Genomic DNA, 20,870 nt, shown 5'->3' on the forward strand with positions numbered 1-20,870 from the left:
AACAGCATAAACAGTTGGGCTTGATGAAAATTTACTGTTCCCAACCCTAATCCTGTGGAAAGCCATCTAATTAGATTTTAATTTAATCCTGACTTGTTTTTATGAGATAATTTAATTATTGTTTGATTTTATACCAATGTTATATATTTGATGTTAGCCACCTTGAGCCCAGTCTCAGCCGGGGAGGGTGGTATACAAATAAAAGTTTCAAGTGTAGTCCTCCTGGGAAGAAGGTGGTGGGACAAAATGTGCAGGGAGCTTCTAAGCAATTTCTGAGAAATGTGAATGTAGTGTGAAAATGTTGAGTATTTTTCCTGGTACTGAGGAATGTTCTTTGTTGCCAATAGGCAGCAACTGCACCCCTCAGTGTGTAAAATAAATACTCTGTGATCTCCACAATCAGGACCAACAGGACATAGCTGACTAACCATGGCACACATAAGGTGGTTTTGTGTTATGCCATGCTCCCCACAATAGCTATTTTGTGTTATGCCCCCCTGCCCCACCATACAGCAGCTATTTTACTACAGGTGCCCAAAGCATCCTCTCAAAATTTTAGATGTGTCTACTGGTCCAAAAAATTGGTAACTCCTGATCTAGTGCCACTGGATTAGCTATGATGGAGACTGCAGTTGAAGTTCATCTTTGGAATCTGGTTATTGGTTTAGGCTAGGAAACTCTAGAAGAAGCAGGTATCTGAGAGACCACCCTAACCAGTATATGCCCAGAATATTACTGCTTTCTGTAGGAGGGTTTTTCCTTAAAGTCCTAAAAAATTATAAAGCCTCTACCACAGTAGCTCACAGGAATGCTTTCAGTGTGAATGTCCCTGTTTGTGGAACAGCATCCCTACGGAGACATGACAGGTGCTCCCCATTTGTACTTTCTTGAAGCACAATACATTTTTATTGTGACAGATGGATGGAAAAGTTGTGGCCTTACAACTTTGATTGTTTTTTGTATTTTTTAAAAAACAGAATTTAGTTGTTTTTATTATACTTATTATATGTTTGCAAATCATATCAAGACATATGGAAATCACATTGAGACACATGTAAAAGGAGACCCAAACATTAATAAATAATATTTGAATTTAACAAAAAAAGGGGGACAATGATTTACAAATAAAGCCTGCATATGTGTAGCAGAGAAGTTGCACTAAGGGAGGAGGACCTGAACAGGAGCTAAAAGGCCGCATGGTAAAAGCCATGAACACAGAAGTCTGGCAGATAGAAGCAAAGAGATGTCTAGGTTGCATTGAGAATATAATTAGAGGCATGATTTAAGAAGCACAAGAAACATTGTTACACACCCACCTTTTAAAGCCTCTTGTGTTAGTGGCAGATTCAAGGTGTACACACTTAATTTTTAGACAGAAGTGACTAACTAAACTGCAGTTTCCAACATGTTATCTAGATCAGTGTTCTCCTTGGTGGTGAATACTTCGCTGAGCTTCCAGATACAAGGGCATTGAGAAAAATGCTGCCTGTGAAAACAACCTGATAGACATTCTTATTTTTTATGAACGCACCGATTACGATGTTTTTAAAATCTCTTTATAGAGACCTCACTAAATTCCTTCTCTCACAGGAGAGCTAAGCAGACACAACTAGGCTGCAGAACTATCAAAACTTTGCATGTAAATGCACCATTGTTTGGTGGGTTTTGTTGTTTTTTTGAAAGCACCAAAATAGGTCATTGTTCCTCAGCATTATCAGCAGCTGGAGAGGTTAGCTCACACAGCGGAGGGTTAAATGCCACCTAAATGCCATGATCAAACTGTCCCCTTGCTTTAAGATTGATGTCTTATGCTGACCCAAATAAATCTTGAATACCAAGTAATGTTAGATGACCCTGTAAAAAGGAAGTTTTCAGGTAGGTTAAATAGCAGGAGATAAATATGAGGCTGTAATTTTATCATCAGCTGAATAATGTAATCTGACAGATCACTCATCATAACCTTTATATATGCTGTTTCTAGGCCAAGAAGTAGAACCTACTCACTGAATAGCTCATAATACCATGCAGACAACTCAAAGACACCTGCTCTCAAAAGAAAATCTGAATGAAGAAAATATTTTGAAATATTGCAAACTTACGTCCTCTCTCGCTACTGGGGTGACAACCTAACAGTTTGTAATGCAGTGACCCTCTATTGCAGGGTCACTATAACCAAACTGCTATTACCATTGTACTCCCAACTTTACTGTACACTTGTGAAACAAAGACTACTTATAAAAGCCATCTCTAACTCCTCGAAAGATTTCATAACAGTGTCTCTGAAAATTTTTACATATCACCTGGGAAGACAGGCAAACTAATGCCAGGGTACTGGAAGAAGCAACGATCACGAGTGTTGACGCAATGATTATTCAACATCAACTTTGTTGAATCTGGCCATGTTTTTCGGATGCCTGATTATCATCTTTCAAAGCAGCTACTCTATTCCCAACTTAAGAATGGTAAGTGTAATGGCAGAGGACAACAACAGAGGTTTAAAGACGCTCTCAGGGCAAATCTTTAAAAAATGTAGTATAAATGCGAACAACTGGAAAACACTGGCCTGTGAGCGCTCCAGTTGGAGAACAGCCTTCACCAAAGGCATCACAGATTTTGAAGAAGCACGAATTCCGGATGAAAGGGAGAAACAAGCTAAGAGGAAGGCACGTTTGGCAAATCCGCACCATGATCAACTCCCACCCAGAAACCTATGCCCCCAATGTGGAAGGATGTGTGGATCCAAAATTGGCCTCCACAATCACTTTTGGACAAACTGCTAAGACCTTACTCATGGAAGACAATCTTACTCAGCTACGAGTGATCGCCAAAGAAGAGACCATTGAAATAAATTTGATTATGGCCCAGAAGTAAATGGAAATGAGGCTAGAGAGGACAAGTAAAACTGGCTTCTCAATATTCCTGGAAGAAAACTGGGTATCCTCATGGCTGTAGTCATCAACAAGTAATTTATGAGCTGCTATCAATGTGAACCAAAAAACAACGGTAGTTAGTAATAGGTGACTGAAATAAGAAGAGACATGATTACAAGAAAAAGTACAAGCATATACAGCCCGTAATATGAGGAAATGTAAAGAAAAAGTGAGACTGTTAAGTAAAACTTAAACCCACTACTGATTTAGTGAATCTCAGTTTTCTCAGTATTCATGAATAGTATGGTGTCAAATATGTATGACTCTTCACTACTTCAAGTCCAAAAGTTCTGAATAACCCGTTTCCAGGTTTTGTTTAAAAAAGACTCTTCCAGGAGGGCAGGAGGGAGATAATATACAATCATATGTACAATACATGCATGTGTGTGTGTTTGTCTGTATGTGTACAGACAAAACACTAGGTACTTTTTAAGCGCAATATTAACTTTGGCACTCTTACAAAAACAAAAGTCTTTGTTTTATTGAAACTTATTACAAATACACCTGCTGTTCAAGACAACTCTATCAACTGCTGCATTCTATGAGTTGCATTCAGATGTGTCACTCAGCTGATGGTAAGGCTTCTGTCAGCAAAACACAGAGGGAGGCAAATGTCAACAATTCTACCCCACCTCTGCAGCCCCCATGTCCTCCATAAATCTGCTTTTGAGAAACTTCAAACTTCTGGAGCAGATTTTAAAGCGGGTGGGCTGCAGTGTGGGGACACTGAAAATTGCTTCCTTCCCCATTCTACTGACCTTACCATCAGCTGAGCAACAACACTGGATACAACTAAACCTGCCACTGTTGAATACAGAATAATGCAAGTCTGTACATGCCTAATCAGAAATTAGCCCCTGCAAATTCGATGAAACTTGCTTCCAGGTAGGTTTTTGCAGAATTGCAATCTAAAGATATCTTCATTTTGCCATTTGGAAACCTTCCTTTTCTGTGCTGTAAGTTTATTATAATCTGGGTTTGGAAACAGTATGTACAGCCTGAGGATGTGGACATGAACCTTGGAAACGTGAAAGCCACCACATGAGTGCTAGAGTCCTTCCTGGCTCATTAAAAAGGCCAGTGGGGACAGCTAAATGGTCAATGCCTTCTTACAACAAGTCAGGGTTCCAGTTTGCCTAAAGGAGGCAGTTGGGTTTTTTTTAAGCAAGAAAACATAGAAAATAAAAGAATGTTGCTATAATGTAATTATGAAGTAGCAATAAATCTGTATAGTCAGTTAAACTTCATTAGATTGTGAGCCAGTAGTACATCATTATCATATACAGCGTGTCATGGTAACTGGAGACAAAATTAGCTATCCTCAACTCATATTTATTTATATCCTGACTCATCCAAGTAAATAATATATTCTTGTAAATACTAACATAACTCAAGTTGATTATAATTTATAGAGAAATAAGCATCTGAAAGATCCATGACGTCTTATCTTGAAACTTCAAGCTAAGCTTCATGGACTCAGAAAATGGCAGCTTGAATATTCTTTTCACATGTACATCTATCCCTTGTGTGATTTTATGTTCATGTACGCACATACACATATTTTAAAATGCTCATCAATTTTTTCACTTGATGCAGAAGATGGAGGAAGCAAGTGGCATGTAAGGGTTAGAAGCTGGTCTGCACAAAAGGCTTTACAACCATGGTTCAGGAACAATATGCCTGGAAGACTCAGAGATTGCCCTTCTGGTTTGGAAGCAGTTTGTCAACACCAGGGCTTTGTAATCTAATCAAATGCAGCAGTATAAAATGACTAACAACTGTTTCCAAACATTGCTTAAAAGGTATTTTCATTTAGCACCCTCAAAGAAAAAAAAATGTATGAGTTTTCACCTGTTTCCCCAAAATGTCTGGGTTTTCCATTTCAGCTGTCAGAAGACAAAGAGAAAACAACATTCCTCCCTTAAGTTCTTGGTTTTTCCCAGCCCTTTACAAATCTGCTTCACAACAATGGTCTGGAGATTACACTGTATGTTTGTATTTTGGAAACAAATGATACTGGAGGAAGAACAATCATTTGTTTCCACTGTACCAAAACTCTCCCATTTCAACCATTAAAATCTCAGAGTTGTGACTAAGGCGATGAACCTTGCTATATCTGAGAATGCCAGTGCACTCTAGCACAAAGGATACGGAGTTCATTTTCTAAGCACTTTACCTTCTCCACCAAGTGACCAAAAACACTTGCTAACTTTTTCAACGTCTGCAAGTTTTAAAACCATTTTAGTGAAAACCAAGTTATGCAGGTTACTTGCACTGGTAGACAGCATCTTGAGAAACTGTAATGCAAAATGCTTTTTAAAAGTCACAATAATACCCCTTCAGAAACTGCAGCCACACGCTACTTCATGAAGTGCTGTTACATCCCTGTATTTAGCAGCAGTTTCAGCAGTGTTAGCAGCAGTGAAACATGAAAAGGTCAAGGGTGGAGGTGGCATGCAGAGATAGCATTTAAGAGTACCTGGGAAAGACTCTTGAGTTCCTCCTTTCCGGGATAAACCAGTATTCCATAAGTATCAACAATCTAGATTCCAGGGGTTGTATCCAACCAAGGTGTTCTATTAGCACAAGGACATAAGCCACTGGTCCTGTTAGCTAGGGATGATGGGAGTTGTAGTCCCAAAACAGCTGGAGGGCTGAGAAGGCCTATGCCTGCTCTCTAAGAAGATGCATCCCCCATCTGTTATTTTGAGTTAGGCATGATCATACCAGGAAATGAATGACTGGTTACAGGATCAACCCCCCTCTGCTAATATCCAAAGGCTATGCTGTTCTACACTTTTGTACAGAATGCTCACAACACTGGTTTTTTTACCTGTGTCATTGCAACAGCTTGGCAAGCAGCTTGAAGTTGTTACCAACAACATAGCAGTGCAATTATGTGCTGCAGTGCTAGGAGCCCCACCACTGTTAGGTACCTATGTATCAAAAAGCGGCCTATGCTTTTATAGAAATATGAAGTAATATAATATAGCCACCAGTGCTTATAGTGCATTTCCTTATTTTATCTGACCAGCTGACTCAAGTCAAACTTGGAGTTCCACAATACCTGAAAGATGAGAAGCTTCAACTTAGCAACAAACTATATGTTTCCAGTTTACCATCAAACTGTGGTTTTGCCATTACAGTGGTACCTCAGGTTACGCACAGTCCTGCTTACAAACGCTTCGGGTTACAAACTCCACAAACCCGGAAGTAGGTGCCCCGGGTTGCGAACTTTGACCCAGGATACGAACGCAATCCACTTCCGGGGACGCAGGAGGCCTATGTAGGTAATGTGTGCCTTGGGTTAAGAACGCTTCAGGTTAAGAACGGACTTCCAGAACAAATTAAGTTGGTAACCCAAGGTACCACTGTATCCATAAGTGGTAGGGAAAGATGGGAGTCTGAAAGCTAGTGTGTGCTCATGTAATGGTTTGCCATTACATCTGAATGCATCCACTTTCTTGCAGGTTTTATACTGCTTCAAAAACCTGCAAACCCTATCTGACCAGAGAAGATATCAGAACTAAATAAAGTACTGTATTATTATTCTTACCATAAGATACCAGGGCAGGTTACAAGATTAAAACACAGTATTAAAAGCAGCTTAAAGCAACTTACAATCACAAAAATAAGGTGTTAAAGCCATCCTGATACTTTCATACTACTCCAAAGAAACAGGCAGAAAAGGGGGATGCGAGAGGTGAGCCAAGTAAAATCTGTAAGCTTGGGGTGGCAAGCCTGTGGTCCTGCAGATGTTACTGAACTAAAATTCCCTGCATCTGTGATTGCTGGCCATGCTCGTTGTGGCTGATGTGAATAACAACAACAATAATCACAATAATAATAATTTATACCCCAGCCACTCTGGGCAGCTTCCAACAAAATATTAAAAATACAATAAAACATCAGACATTAAAAACTTCCCAAAACATCAGGAAGGTTACAGGCTAGCCATCCCACCTTAAAGTCTTTTCAGCCAGTGCAGAAGCCAAGGCAGCTACAACTACAGTGTAGTCATATGGACCCGACAATTTGCAGCTCACAGCACTCAGCTGAAACCGACATGAAAAAGTTGAGCTGGACTCATGCACCTTGCATATAATTTAGCTGAACTGCTGATGAACATTACTCTTATAGCCTACTGCCACAATATCGCCCTACCATAGCCTTACCCAACCTGGTGCATAGGGAAGCCTTATACGTAACTTGCACTGACTGAGGCTGAGGGAATTTATGGCCAAAAACCTATGAAGTTTGAGGAAGGCTGTTCTATAACTAGGTCTCCCTGAGACCCCTAACAAAATTATTTCTCATTGTGTTTCAAAGTTATTGTTCTCACCATGACAATGAATAGTTCAGCTTTACAAACAAGCCCACAAAATTTACTAGCCTACAAGAAATTTTATTAGCATGATGGGGGCTGGCAGAGGAGGCACAGAGAACTCCATCCCTCCAGTACCAACCCACTGGACTAGGAATTTATGTTCTGGAAGGTTTTGTTGCTTGTTGCTGAGGACAGACGGAATACCTGATCCACCCTCCATCTACATGGAACTCCTGGTTGCCCAGGGCTACCAGGCAAGTGCTTAAATACAAGGTTGGCATAGTTCACCATAGGTCACTCTCAGACAGATAATACTAGAGTTCATTGTTCTTTGTCAAAGTCACAAATGTAACAGGTTATAGCACTGTGTACAAGTTAGAGAAAGATATGCCTTATAAAATAATTAGACTCAACATAAGCAACAAGCTTATTTTTCTTGATCTAACTAAACTCAACAAGATTGATTTTTTTAAAAAAATAACAGCGGTGGTTTAGGGTTAAGTATCACATTATCATTGCTTAACATATTCTTTGAACTTTGACAAACAGAGTTTATCAAAGATATTACATATGGATGAGTAATCCTGTCAAACTAAATCAACAGGCACTTTTAAATTTTTACTCGTTCTCGTCTCTCGTTGTAATTATATATTGAAAACCAATAACAGAACATTAAAAGAACTTTCACAAAGTGAATTTTGAACCACCACCCACATTCTAATACTCATTAGCTGCATGGACTAAATGCCATCTATTAAATATACAAACTCAGGTAGGTGAAATATATTTGAGGAAGAGTTTATGACCGAAAGTGAAGCATCCCACCCTCACTCTGATTTCTGTGAAATGAACCATGGAACCCAATTTTAAAAGATAAAAAGCTTAACAACAGGTGGGTTGTTTTCTTCCCAAATCTGTATGCACAATGCTTTACGGTAGGGGAAGACAGCATGATTCAGTATCTTGCTCAACAAGTCTAAAAAGGAGGAAATTCTAAACATGCACATTACAAAATACTAACTATAACTGTGCAACCAAAGTGTAGAATTGGAGTGCACAGAGGTGGGGGAAGAAAGAAACTATCATTCTTCAACACAGATAACAGCGACGTCACACCAAAAGAATCTACTATGAAATCAGTCAAGTAGTATTCAGTATGGAGCTGTCACATGAATCAACCACCATGCAGTACCCGGATCATTCTTGATCAAGTAGGTTAGAAAGATTTAAGTTATCAACTTGACTAAACTCTACTTAGCTTAGGATAAATGTTTCTCAGTGTTATTCGTTACTTGCTGCTGTGCAATTTCACCCAGTTAATAAAAACTGCTTCAAGCTCATAAAAATCAAAGGTTATGTTTGTTCAAATGTTACAAGTTTAAAATTAACTTGAAAGACTGTAATTTAGCCCAGAAAAGACAAGTACACTCAGATGAGAGGGCTGCAAGCAGCAATTACATCTTCAGGCAGACAGTACCTCACTCTAAAAATCGACACACTAGAGGAATTCTTATATAGCTCTTGTGGTATGTGGCACTATTTCCATGATGAATTATTTCTAAACTCCTCTGTATGTGAGCTACTCCATTGGAAGCAGAAGGGATAAAATGAAAGATACAAAATCCTCTTGACTATATATAGCAACAGAGCTACATAAGCTGGTTGGTTGGAGCCCCAAACTACTCCTTACCTTCCTGTGGCAAGCATAATCTTTTCTTTCACTGGTTTTTCCCCCTCCACACTGAGAAGTTCTACTCAACTCTATATTATTAAAACCAAGCATCACCTTGAGCAACAAGTTTTACAAACCCTGTGTTTAATGGATATAATCACAGGGATGTATGAACAGGATTGCAGCCTCAATAAATTAAGATATATCAACAGCAGAAACTTTTCGTCAGAATTCATACAGGAATTATGCCAAGCAGAGGGGAATGAGAAGATAAAAGCAATCCCTTAAGCCTAAAAACAGAGGGGGAAAATAAGCAACAAGCACACAAACAGAAGTTTTTGCCCCTTTCTTAAATCATCTTTACATGAAACATTGCCAACTCCCCTGCAAGCTGGCCCATGAAATGAGAAAATTACACTGAAATCCTTCAGCAGGTATTCCATCTTCAGAGTTTAGGCGGGTAGCAACCAGTGATGGGTTGTTCTTTCTGTGAAGGCAGCCATATTGTAGAACTTTCTCCTCAGCATATTTGCCTGGTGGTCAGTTATCTTTTTAGACAACAGACAGACTGCCCTCTTCTGCCATGTTTTTGGTTATATTTAAGATCCCTTTATTAGGTTTTTTTATGTGCTCTGTTTGTTGCCTTTACTGGCATTTAATTTTGATATGGATTTTTATTGTTTTTATGATAATTTGCATAAGCCACTTTAAGATAATTTATATTGAAAGGAGGGATATATCCAATAAACAAATATAGGGGCTCTTGGTGGGGACAGCAATTGACAAACACTTAACTAACTGCCATAACTTGCAAGCTAGTTGGGGTAGGAAGTTTTTGTTAGGCATTTGTACAGAGCTGAGCACAAGAGTATGTGAACCAATGTCTTGATAAATAATGCTGAAAATGCAAGAGAGCCAAAGGAAACTAGAATCAGCAATCCCAAATTTCTAATCTATCACACTGGAGAAAGTTTGGATGAGGTGGATGTATCTAAAGTGGTCCCTGCTCTGCTCACTGAAAGTCCAAGCGGGCAGTATCCACACCAGCAGTAGCCAGCATAAAGCTCTAAAACAGCTTTCAAGGGTGGGAAGGGGGCAGAGCTGGGAAAACCAAGGATCTGTTGGGTCTCAAGACAGACAAGCAAGCTGCAAATTGCAGTGCTGGGGGGGCAGGGAAATAATCTGGGTCCATTTGCTGGTGTATGAAAACAACCTACTTTTGGGGGGCTGGTGCACTTGGGGAGGCTGAGAATGACACAGTGACTACACCATCAGTTATGCCCAGTTGTTGCGAAATACAGTGGTGCCCCGCAAGACGAATGCCTCGCTAAACGAAAAACCCGCAAGACGAAAGGGTTTTCCAATTTTTAGCGGCTTTGCAAGACGAATTTCCCTATGGGCTTGCTTCGCAAGACGAAAGCCCATAGGGAAATCTCCGGGGACAGCGGGGAAGCGCAGCGCGCCTTCTCCTCTGTTCCCGGACCTGTCCTAAGGCTTGCGGTGGGAGGTCCGGGAACCAAGGACAAGGCGCGAAGGGCTTCTCCTCTGTTCCCGGGGCTTGCGGTGGGAGGAGGGCTTTTCCTCCCCACCGCCAACATTCAGAAGGCTGTTCTGAAGGCTGGAGGTGGGAAGAAAAGCCCTTCTCCCCCGCCAGCCTTCAGAAGAGTTCCCGCCTAGGCTGCGGATAGCAGCCTACTGCCCCGCGCGAAGGGCACTCTTAAGCAGAGCGCCCCTCGCGCGGGGCAGCAGGCTGCTATCCGCAGCTTGGAGAGCCCTGCAGGGAAGTCCTGCAGGGCTCCCCAAGCTGCGAATGTCTGCCCCGTGCGAGGGGCGCTCTGCTTAAGAGCGCCCCTCGTGCGGGGCAGCAGGCTGCTATCCGCAGCTTAGAGAGCCCTCTGGACCTCTTCTGAAGGCGGGCGGGGGGGGCAAAAGTCTTTGCTCCCCCCCCCGCCTGCCTTCAAAGCCGTCCGGGAGCATTTTAAAATCGCCCCGGGACAGCGGAGGAATTCTCCGCTGTCCCGGGGCGATTTAAAAGCCCCCGGGAAGGCAGGCAGGGGGGACAAAGACTTTTGCCCCCCGCCAGCCTTCAGAAGAGGTCCTGGACCTCTTCTGAAGGCCGGCGGGGGGCAAAAGTCTTTGCTCCCCCCTGCCTGCCTTTCCGGGAGAGCGTAGAAACGCAGTGCTGCCGCCCACCAGCATTTTAAGATCGCCCCGGACAGCGGAGAAGTCCTCCACTGTCCCGGGAAGGCCGGCGGGGGGGAAGCAAAGACTTTCGCCCCCCGCTGGCCTTCAGAAGAGGTCGGGGGACAGACTGTCCCCGGACCTGGTCTGAAGGCGGTTTCCATAGGAACGCATTGATTGATTTTCAATGCATTCCTATGGGAAACCGTGCTTCGCAAGACGAAAAACTCGCAAGACGAAAAGACTTGCAGAACGAATTAATTTCGTCTTGCGAGGCACCACTGTATGTAACAGACAGTGTCAATTCAGATATCGAACTTTGCAACAAATATTAAACACATGGGGGGATAATGGGTATACTGAGATCATTTCTCAATCAATATATTTTCAGCTGCATGGTTTCTGTGAACTTATAGAAGAATCCAGTAATGTACGTCAGATGCTCTGTGTGGTTTCAAGGTCAGAGTAGGTCTAAAAATAAGCAAGCCTTTTAAAGCCAAGATTGATGTACATGAAAGCACTGTTGTCTTCACTTAGAACTGACGTTATTCATTGAATAAATGTTACCTACATTCTGCCCTGAAGTTAGCATAGGGTTCTTTTTATACAACAGCAAAGAGCCATTCTGAGCTGTCTTAAACAGTGTTACAGGCACTGCTTTCTGAAAAATGACCCAAATCCCAATCACATGTCTTCTGAAAACTTTTTTTTATGAAGCTTCCGGTGCACTGGTACGCATTGTGTCTTGGATTTCAGAGTGTTATTTTTGGAGGGGCAATTTTTTTCCCCACCTGTGATTCAGCATTCCTATTATAGGTAGGATGAGGAACTTAGCCCTCCAAATGTTGCTGGATTCCAGATCCCATAAACTCTAGTCATTGTCTAGTGACAGAGGCTGATGGGAGTTGGAGTCCAACTACATCTGGACAGCTATAGGTACTGCAACGCTGCTATATGCCAAGAGCAGACAACAGCATCTTATCTTCATTTACAACATATTTGCAAACCTGTAAATACAAACTAAGACAGGAACAGAAATCAAACCTGTGATATACATTATCCAATATTACCTAAGAGATGTATGTCAAAGTAAATTACTAAATTTGAAAACACTCACAGTAACCCACTATCAATGTAACTGTGTGTGCAGAAATGTTAAATGCTCTGTTTCACACATTCCTCTGCTCAATTACTATGAAACCAAGGCTTCTTTCTCTTGTGATAGATAACACAGCAACTGTCTTGTAACGTTTTCACTGCAGAGAAGTATCTGTAAATCACAATTATTAAAGCACCAACATATTTTGATGGATTAAAACACTGTATATAGTCTCTTTAAATATCAACATTCACAATGAACACTGTAACCACCAAAAGTTCACAAAGTGTCATTACAAATATGGAAGTTTATTTAGCAAATGTTCTCTTCACAGAGGTCTCTAAAAGTAAGCTTTGCTTCTGACTCTACAGAAGTTTCCGCTGGGTGTTTCACAAGGTAGTAGCAGGAAGAATTCAAGGCATACTTCTTTTGCCCTTTCTAACATTGATTAAAAGACAATTCCTGAAAGTGAGCGTCTTGAGAATTACATTAACAATATCATGTTTTGAGAAGCATTACACAAGAGCTGCACTTTTAGGCGGAATTAGCATGTTTGTTGCTCCCTGCCCACAAGCAAGGGTGGTGCAAAATATTATGTGACTGCCCATCCCACATTTTATTACTGGCAGTTTTGAGACTTACTATGACTGTTGTGCTTGAAACAAGTTAATTTAAAGGAATGCAATGATCTCAAAATGGTACCTGGTACATGTACTTCCTGCATGAAGTTCCTTTTCCTCCACCACTTCACTAAGACTTGGTGAGGGGGTGGGGGGGAGTAGAATAGTTTAGATAGCCTAGCTATTTCTAAAAATGGGAATAGGCACTGCCACTCTTCTAAATGTCAATGGAAGTTCAGAGGTTACTCCAAATCAGCAAGGGCAGGCTCTGACAGTCATGCGCTTCCACCGAAGGTTGAATATGAGTTGTTCACAGATAAGATCTGCAAGTATTACAGCTTAAGAGTGTGGTGCTGGGAAAGGAAGAAAGAGATCCTCCGAAGGAAAAGGAAAAACCAAAAGCATATGAATGCATATGGGCCCTAGTAGAGACGTTAAGTTCGATGGGGAGTCAAAGGGCCAAGATCCCCAAGAAGCAGCAAAAATATCACTCTTGCGGGGAGAGTCAGCTACAAAGAGGTCGAAATCCCACTGGAAGGGAAAGGCCAGGTCGTGAGCACGGGCAGGTACATGTATCAGTTGCAGCCAAGTGAAACGTAAGAAGTTTCGGCGAGAACGACAAACTGCAAAAGAGGGCGAGGAGGAGGAAAGAGCAGGCGCAGGGGGCAGCACGGGAGGGATCCTGAGTAGGACCGGGGTCGGGGAGGGTGGGCTGGAGGGCTAGCCGGCGAGACCCTAATTCGGGGTGGGAGCAAAGGTGGACGTTACAGAAAACGTGGCTGGGCAGACGGAGGATAATGGGAAGGGAACTGGATCAACGGGACGCGATCGAGGAGTAAGGGCGTAGTAAGAGTTTAGTAAGAGTGGGGGCGCGCGGGCTGAGGGGCAGCCAGACAAGACACACATATGTCCCCCCCCCCCCGACACCCCATAATACTCACGCCTTGTCCACCAGCTCCCGGACTTTCCACATATTGAGCATCTTGGCCGTCGTCGTCGTCGTCGTCGTGGCGGCGCGGAGAGCTTCCCCTCCCGGCCTAGGAACCTTACTAGCGCGTCCCCGATCTCCTCCTCCTCCGCCTCCTCCTCCGCCAGGAGTCCGGCTAGCTGCTTCTCCGCCGCGGCAGCGCCAGGCCCGTCTCGCCTCGCAGCACCACCTCAGCTTCGCCAACGGCACAGAGACGGCGAGAGAGAGAGAGAAGCGATCGGTCCTGCCCCCCGGAAACCGGCAGCGCTGGGCCGCAAGGCCTGCTGGGACAAGAAGTCCGGCCGAAAAGCGGCCGGGAACGCCGGGCCTCGTTGAGAGAGAGGCGGGGGGGGGGGGCAGCGGGATTCCGCCGCGCAGCATGCTGGGAGATGTAGTAGAGGGTGATCCCCTCCGCATGGCTTGCTGGGAATTGAAGTTGTTTCTTTTTGGGATCTTGCTCTAGACTTCAGTTGGAGTTCCTGGAAGAGGAGAAGAAACGGTGGAGGAGGCTTCTGCAGAGAAGAAGTTGAGCTTCTTTAGGCCAGCGTTTGTCCTGTACAAACCAGTGCGAGAAAAAAGGAGAATAATCTTTAATAATAAGAATAAGAATAGTTAATTATGTGAAGTTCTCTGCTGCAGTCATGCTAGCTAGAACCTTAATTCTAAAAACTCATGTACAGTGGTACCTCGGGTTAAGTACTTAATTCATTCCGGAGGTCCGTACTTAACCTGAAACTGTTCTTAACCTGAAGCACCACTTTAGCTAATGAGGCCTCCTCCTGCCGCCGTGCCGCCAAAGCACGATTTCTGTTCTCATCCTGAAGCAAAGTTCTTAACCTGAAGCACTATTTCTGGGTTAGCGGAGTCTGTAACCTGAAGCATATGCAACCTGAAATGTATGTAACCCGAGGTCCCACTGTATTGTCTCTATTGAGGCATAAAACTGCAGCAACCACAATGATGACAATCTAGAAAAACCAGGAGTTGTCCAACAAATGTAAGAAGAGCTGGATCAGGCCAGTGGCATACTGAGTCCAACATTCTGTTCTCAAACAGTGGGCATCCAGATACCATCTTTCACTGCTTTCCAGCGACTGATATTCAGAAGCATTGCCGCCTCCAACTGTAGGCAGAGCATAACCATCGTGGATAGTAGCCATGTATAGCCTTATCCTCCATTTCTAATCCTCTTTTGCAGCCATCCAAGCTGGTGGCCATCACTGGCTCCTCTGGGAATGAGTTCCATAGTTTAGTTGTGTGCTGCATGTGTAATAGTTGTGGTGCATGGGGATTATTTCTCTCATCATTACAGGTGCTCACAAACCATCCATAGCTGGGAAATGGTACCGTGTATGCAGTCCTTATATTGCTGATTCTATATAAGCAGATAACCTGAAGTTATATGCTTATAAATTAGCCAAGCCAGGTAGGGTGTTTTTTGTGAGTGAGGATCTCTACCAAAGATTGAGCTAGAGAAGGTTCAAAACATTATATGAAATGTAATCACTTCAGCAACCAGTCACCTCCCATATCTTTGGCAATGGAGATGTGACAGGCACGTTTCTGAAGTTGTATTTAAAGACTGATGGCACTTCAGGGAACATATTTGAAGAGGGTCCCTATTTGTGCCTTTTATAGGAAATTTTCAGCTTAATTTTTATTTTATTTTAGTAAGCAGAGTATCAGCCTAAAACGTTTCATTTATTGTGTTTTCACTATTTCTCTAAGCTATTTCAGTTGGCCTTTCCCTGTTCTTCAACATTTTGTCTGGATTGATACCAAGAAAAAAGAAGAATGTCAAAATCTACTTGAGGTAGTCATAACACTATCAAGGAAATGATGTTCACAGCTGCAATGCATATATTAGAGAGCTGTGTTGGTATTTACAATAGCACTAATACAGCTAGTTTGTAACACTGAAACTATCTTTGTTCCCAAAGGATTCACACTTCTCATGCTGGATTTCAATACTACCGGATGAGTCAAGTTTCAGAATGCCCCCAACTAATCAGTGTTAAGCTGAGAATACAAATATTTCTGGGATTCAGAACAACTATTTATTCATTTTCAAAGTGCATAGGGTTAGTATCTATTATTTAATTTCACACTAGATGTATACTGGGAGCAATTCAGGGAAAATAGAGGTAGGTAAATAAAACTTGATAGAAAAGGGGGGGTTGCCCTCCTCCATTCCTTCTGCAGTCTCCTTCTGTCAACATTTAAATTGCACTTCCATAACTTTGGTGGACTGTGACTTTATTTTGGAAGTTTTTTAAACATTTCCCCTTGCTGTGACTATCAGATGAGAAATGTGATGGTCACAAAGATCACCACAAATCAGAATCCTGGTCCTTAAAGCTAAAGCATAACATTGATTGGTTCAAGCAATGCAAGAAGGAGGAGGAAGAAGAGGATGAAATTGATGTTGGCACATGTTAGAGATGGCTGGAAGGGAGAAGCGAATTGTATGGGTTTGCTGAACTTCAAAAGGCACTAGGCTATTCAAGAAATGGTTTCAAGAAAATCTAAATAAGTGAGTTCCGGAAGAAAACCAGAGATTAAAACCTGGGCATTGTCAGGATCATATATGCTGTACATGCACAACCTCCTTTTCTTCTCATGAAATCGCAAACAAATGGAAGGGAAGGCTATGGGGACTCAGGCATTAAAACTATCTCAAGAGAATATTGGCTCATCCTACTTGACAACAACACATTGCATGATTTGTCTTCAGCTATTACACAGCTATTCAGGAGTACTAAGCAGTTTTTATAACTACTCTCTTATGATATAATGAACAGTGTAGAGTTCATACTCATAAATCCTTTCTCTACTTAAGTTTCTCATCCAAACATGACTTCATCTTTTTATACCTCATATTATTCCTCAAACTTTTTCAAAGGAGAACCAGGGAGTCATCATGAAAACCAGGGAGTCATCATGAAAACTGGATCTCTTCGTATATTTCCCGGTTTAATGTATGGGATTTCACCTGCTAGAGTTGCATAACTGTGTGTTCATAGAGTTGATTTTGAGATTTCCCCCTCCCCCTCATGCTCTGTTTCATTCATGTTAATTCCTGGTCATGATGTGCCTTAGCTACTTCATCCCACATAACAGCCCTCCTGACACTCATACTGAGCACACTGAAGGCTAAGGAATATCTTGCAACATCACTGAATGTTCAAGTCTTGGCTTGCGTATCTGGTCTCTGAAGCTCTCACCGTTCTTAAAAATAATTAAGGATGGGTGTGGTGGGAAAGAAGTTTGGGTAGGTTTTACTAGGTACCTCTGAAGGTAACGACTGGGTTAGTAATGATGAAAAACTACATGTTACCTTATAAAACAGAAAAAAATAAAATCAATTAGAATGCAGCTCAAACTGCACATTTCTGCTGATTTAACCCTAATATTCAAGTCAGCATAAACAGATAGTATCTCAACACTCCCCCCCCCCAAAAAATGCTCAGCCTTTGACTGAAAAGGAACCCCATAACTAATTGGGAGCTGTCCAGGTGTGGTTTAAGGATAGTGCTTCAAAGAGGGCACCTTTGGTCAATCTTAGAGTTTGCAATGAGGCATGGAGGGAGAGGAGGCATTCTCTAAAAAGTGTGTTGCGTGTAGATCCTAACCTCATCATTACAGGTGATTAAGGAAATACAGCAATACAAACATTTGGAATAAGCTCCTGGATTCCATGCCCTACAGTAAGTAACTCAGGCTTCAGTTTATGTAAGAGATACAACTGCATATCACTTCCTTGTTTGCTTCCCGGTTCAGCCTTGCCTCCACTTCTGTGTCTAGGTTCTTTGGTGTGTATGTATAGCATAGTTGTATAGAACACATACATCACCACAGCAACAACTATAAAAAAAACACAGACAAAGATTAAGAGAGATAGTATTCTGTTACAGACCTACAAACAACCCTGAACTTAAATCATATGCAGCTAGGGCCAGAAGTATTTTCCTTTGGGGGGGGTTGAAGGTAGGGGGAAGGAAGTGACCTATTTGTTCACTATTGCTATTGTTTACTTCCCTCCCTGCCCCTTTTGCCTTTTGTGTCATTTTTTGTGTGGAAGGCAAGCATGTTGGAGGGGCTGATTTGTTTGGATTGTATAAACCGCTCTGGGAGCCCTTTTGCCTGAAGATGGAGTACAAATGCACTAAATAAAATAAAAAAATAAATACCAAAAACAGAAATAAGCAACAATATTTTAAAAAGCCAACTTTTAAAAAACAAGATGCAAGGGACTGGATTTTAGGGGAGAACATTTCTAGAATGCAGCCTTTGGCTCTTGCGTCATGGTAACTAAAGTTGAGAGAGTGTTGCATGAGTAAAGGCCCTATCAGAGGGGAATTGATCAGTGAAAATTTGCAGAGGAGTGCATGGTAGGGACCCGATTAGAAGACTGGGATCTAGGGGACCATTTTTAAATACAGTGGTACCTCGGGTTAAATACTTAATTCGTTCCGGAGGTCCGTTCTTAACCTGAAACTGTTCTTAACCTGAAGCACCACTTTAGCTAATGGGGCCTGCTGCTGCTGCCGCGCCACTGGAGCCTGATTTCTGTTCTCATCCTGAAGCAAAGTTCTTAACCTGAAGCACTATTTCTGGGTTAGCAGAGTTTGTAACCTGAAGCGTATGTAACCTGAAGTGTATGTAACCCGAGGTACCACTGTACATTTTTTGCAATGGTATTGAACATGCCTTTGGTAACAAATGAAATTATACCACGCTCAGCACTGGTTGTTGACACTCTGTGGTTGACAACAGGTGATCATTTTGTAAATATAAAAGGGTCATATTCAACATCACACTCTCCCAGTCATTCCATTGGCACAAGCATTTCCGTTTGCCCAACAAAACGACCTGCTGTGTGCTGTTCTGTGATTAAAATAAATACTAACATTAACACTGAAATGGTTACAGAAGGGTGGAAATGATCTCTGTCTGTGAGTTAGAGAAATTTTCTATAAACTGTAAGAAAAAAGAGCTGAAACTGAAAAGCAGCCATACTCACGGTGTAAGTATATTTAAGACTAGTTACTGTGCATGGGTGCAGTAATGGGACAAAGGAAGGTGAAGAGTGTGTGTTGTCAGTCATGCAACGCAGCAAAAAAGGGGGAGAGGCAAGTTCCTTCATGAGACTTAATGCTATGCGATTGATGATCATCCAGGCAGCGTCCTTCTGTCAAGTCTATGTAGTATGCATGAGTATATGTATAATTTCTGCATGATGTAAGAAGCCTTTCAAAGGCATAAATAGCTTATTTGGAACCAATGGAATAAGACTTGACTGGTGTGAAACTGAATTGACATCTTAACTAATAGTGCAAGTTGTGTTGGAATGATGTATCATGAAAAGAAATAATACCTTATTCTAAGAAAAGAGTATAGTTCTTTTTAAATAAGGAAATGTGTATAAGTGTGTGGAGGGGGGGGTGTTACAGCTTACTATGACAGTTCAATGCACTGGTAAAATATCTGCTTATGGAATATATTAAGTGTTGCACTTAAATTGATTTGACCCTATTAACATCAACCGCAAACAAGTTCAAGTCAATATTATTATTTAAAAGCAAAGGAGGGACTGATGAGAAGCAAAAGAAAGGTCACTAGTAGTTTCATAGCTAAGGTCAAACTGAGGTTTCATTTAAAAGCGTGAATTAAACCACCAGTTTATTTTCAGACTGAACAATTTAACCGAGTCACCAGATTTGCATGCCTGCTTTTTTTGGGCAGTGCTACATTAAAATAATGTGGTTTGTATAGAGCAGTGAAACCATGCTTATGTTTACTAAGAAGGAGGTCCCATTGTGTTAAATGTGCATACCATATGTTAAATGTGGTACCTATAGTAGAATTCAACAGGAGAATCATCATGGTAAGTTGTTTCATGGGGAATGTGCATCTGTTTTGAGCCCCTGTAATATCTTGCCAAACTATGAAGATAATTTTTGCTATTTCCTTTCCTCTACCGCCTTCCTGCTATAGTGCACGATAACACATGTGGTAAAATTCTCTGACCCACTTGGCAGGACATTGTGGAGACTAGCTTACCAAGTGGTTACATTACAGTGATACATTACTCGTGAGGTAAATGGTCATCTATATTCAACCAGACTCACTTTAGGTTTTTCAGTCAGTACTGTACTGACATTTCAAGCAGCATCTTCAAATAGCTGCCATTTATTTATTTATAAAATCTATAATTTGGCCTTCACCTGTACTGATACCAGGACAGGAAACAACGTAAAATAAATGTTAACAAACAAAACTAGTTCTTAAAACACATGTAAACACATGCAAACAAAGGCAATCAAAAGCAATTAAACAGGAGAAGGCTAAAACAGTCGCTTAGAATCATAGAATTACAGTCATACTTCGGCTCCCGAATGCCTTGGGAGTCAAATGTTCAGGCTCCTGAACAATCAAAAACCGGAAGCGAGTGTTCCAGTTTTCAAATGTTCTTTTGGAAATCAAATGTCCAATGGGGCTTCCACAGCTTCCAATTGGCTGCAGGAACTTCCTGCAGCAAATCAGAAGCCGCGCTTTGGAAGGCGAACATTTTTGAAGTCGAATGGACTTCTGGAACAGATTCTGTTTGACTTTCAAGGTATGACTGTATAGAGTTCGAAGGGACCACAACTGCTGCAACCCCCTGCAAAACAGGAATCTTTTGCCCAATGTGGGGCTTGAACCTTGAGTTTAAGCTGTTGCCGAAAATGTGTAAAGCTTGAGTCAATGAGTACATCTGCAGCTGGCAGCAAAATGACAACAGTCTCAGCACCCATCACACATACCTGTAGCAGGAGGGTATTCCACAAACTGCTCTGCTACAAAGAAGGCTTTATTCCATGTTAACACTGAATGAGCTTCCCCTAAAAGTGGACGTGAAGTGGAATGCCAATCATACAGTACAGGCATACTGATATAGGGAAAGGAAGATTATCAGATATATTGGTCCCAAGTTGTACCTTGAATTGGTCTCAGAAGCAAATAGATAGCCATTAGTGTTTGGGAGTTGATGTAATATTGATCTCTTCTGGCTGCTCCTGTCAAAATTCTGGC

The 20,870-nt window shown here is 41.8% G+C and overlaps 1 protein-coding gene across 1 annotated transcript in view; it reads right to left on the reverse strand.

Moving 5' to 3' along the window:
* CLINT1 (clathrin interactor 1) overlaps positions 1-14,082 on the reverse strand; it is a 66,874-nt gene extending 52,792 nt beyond the window's left edge. Inside the window, exon 1 of the mRNA XM_083726215.1 lies at positions 13,771-14,082. Within this exon, the coding sequence (XP_083582341.1) occupies positions 13,771-13,811 (41 nt within the window). The 5' untranslated portion in view covers positions 13,812-14,082. The remainder of the gene's footprint in view (positions 1-13,770) is intronic.
* Positions 14,083-20,870: the final 6,788 nt, after the last annotated feature.

This window comes from Podarcis gaigeae, assembly GCF_964106915.1.
Source record: "Podarcis gaigeae genome assembly, chromosome: 2".
Classification (NCBI taxonomy): domain Eukaryota; kingdom Metazoa; phylum Chordata; class Lepidosauria; order Squamata; family Lacertidae; genus Podarcis; species Podarcis gaigeae.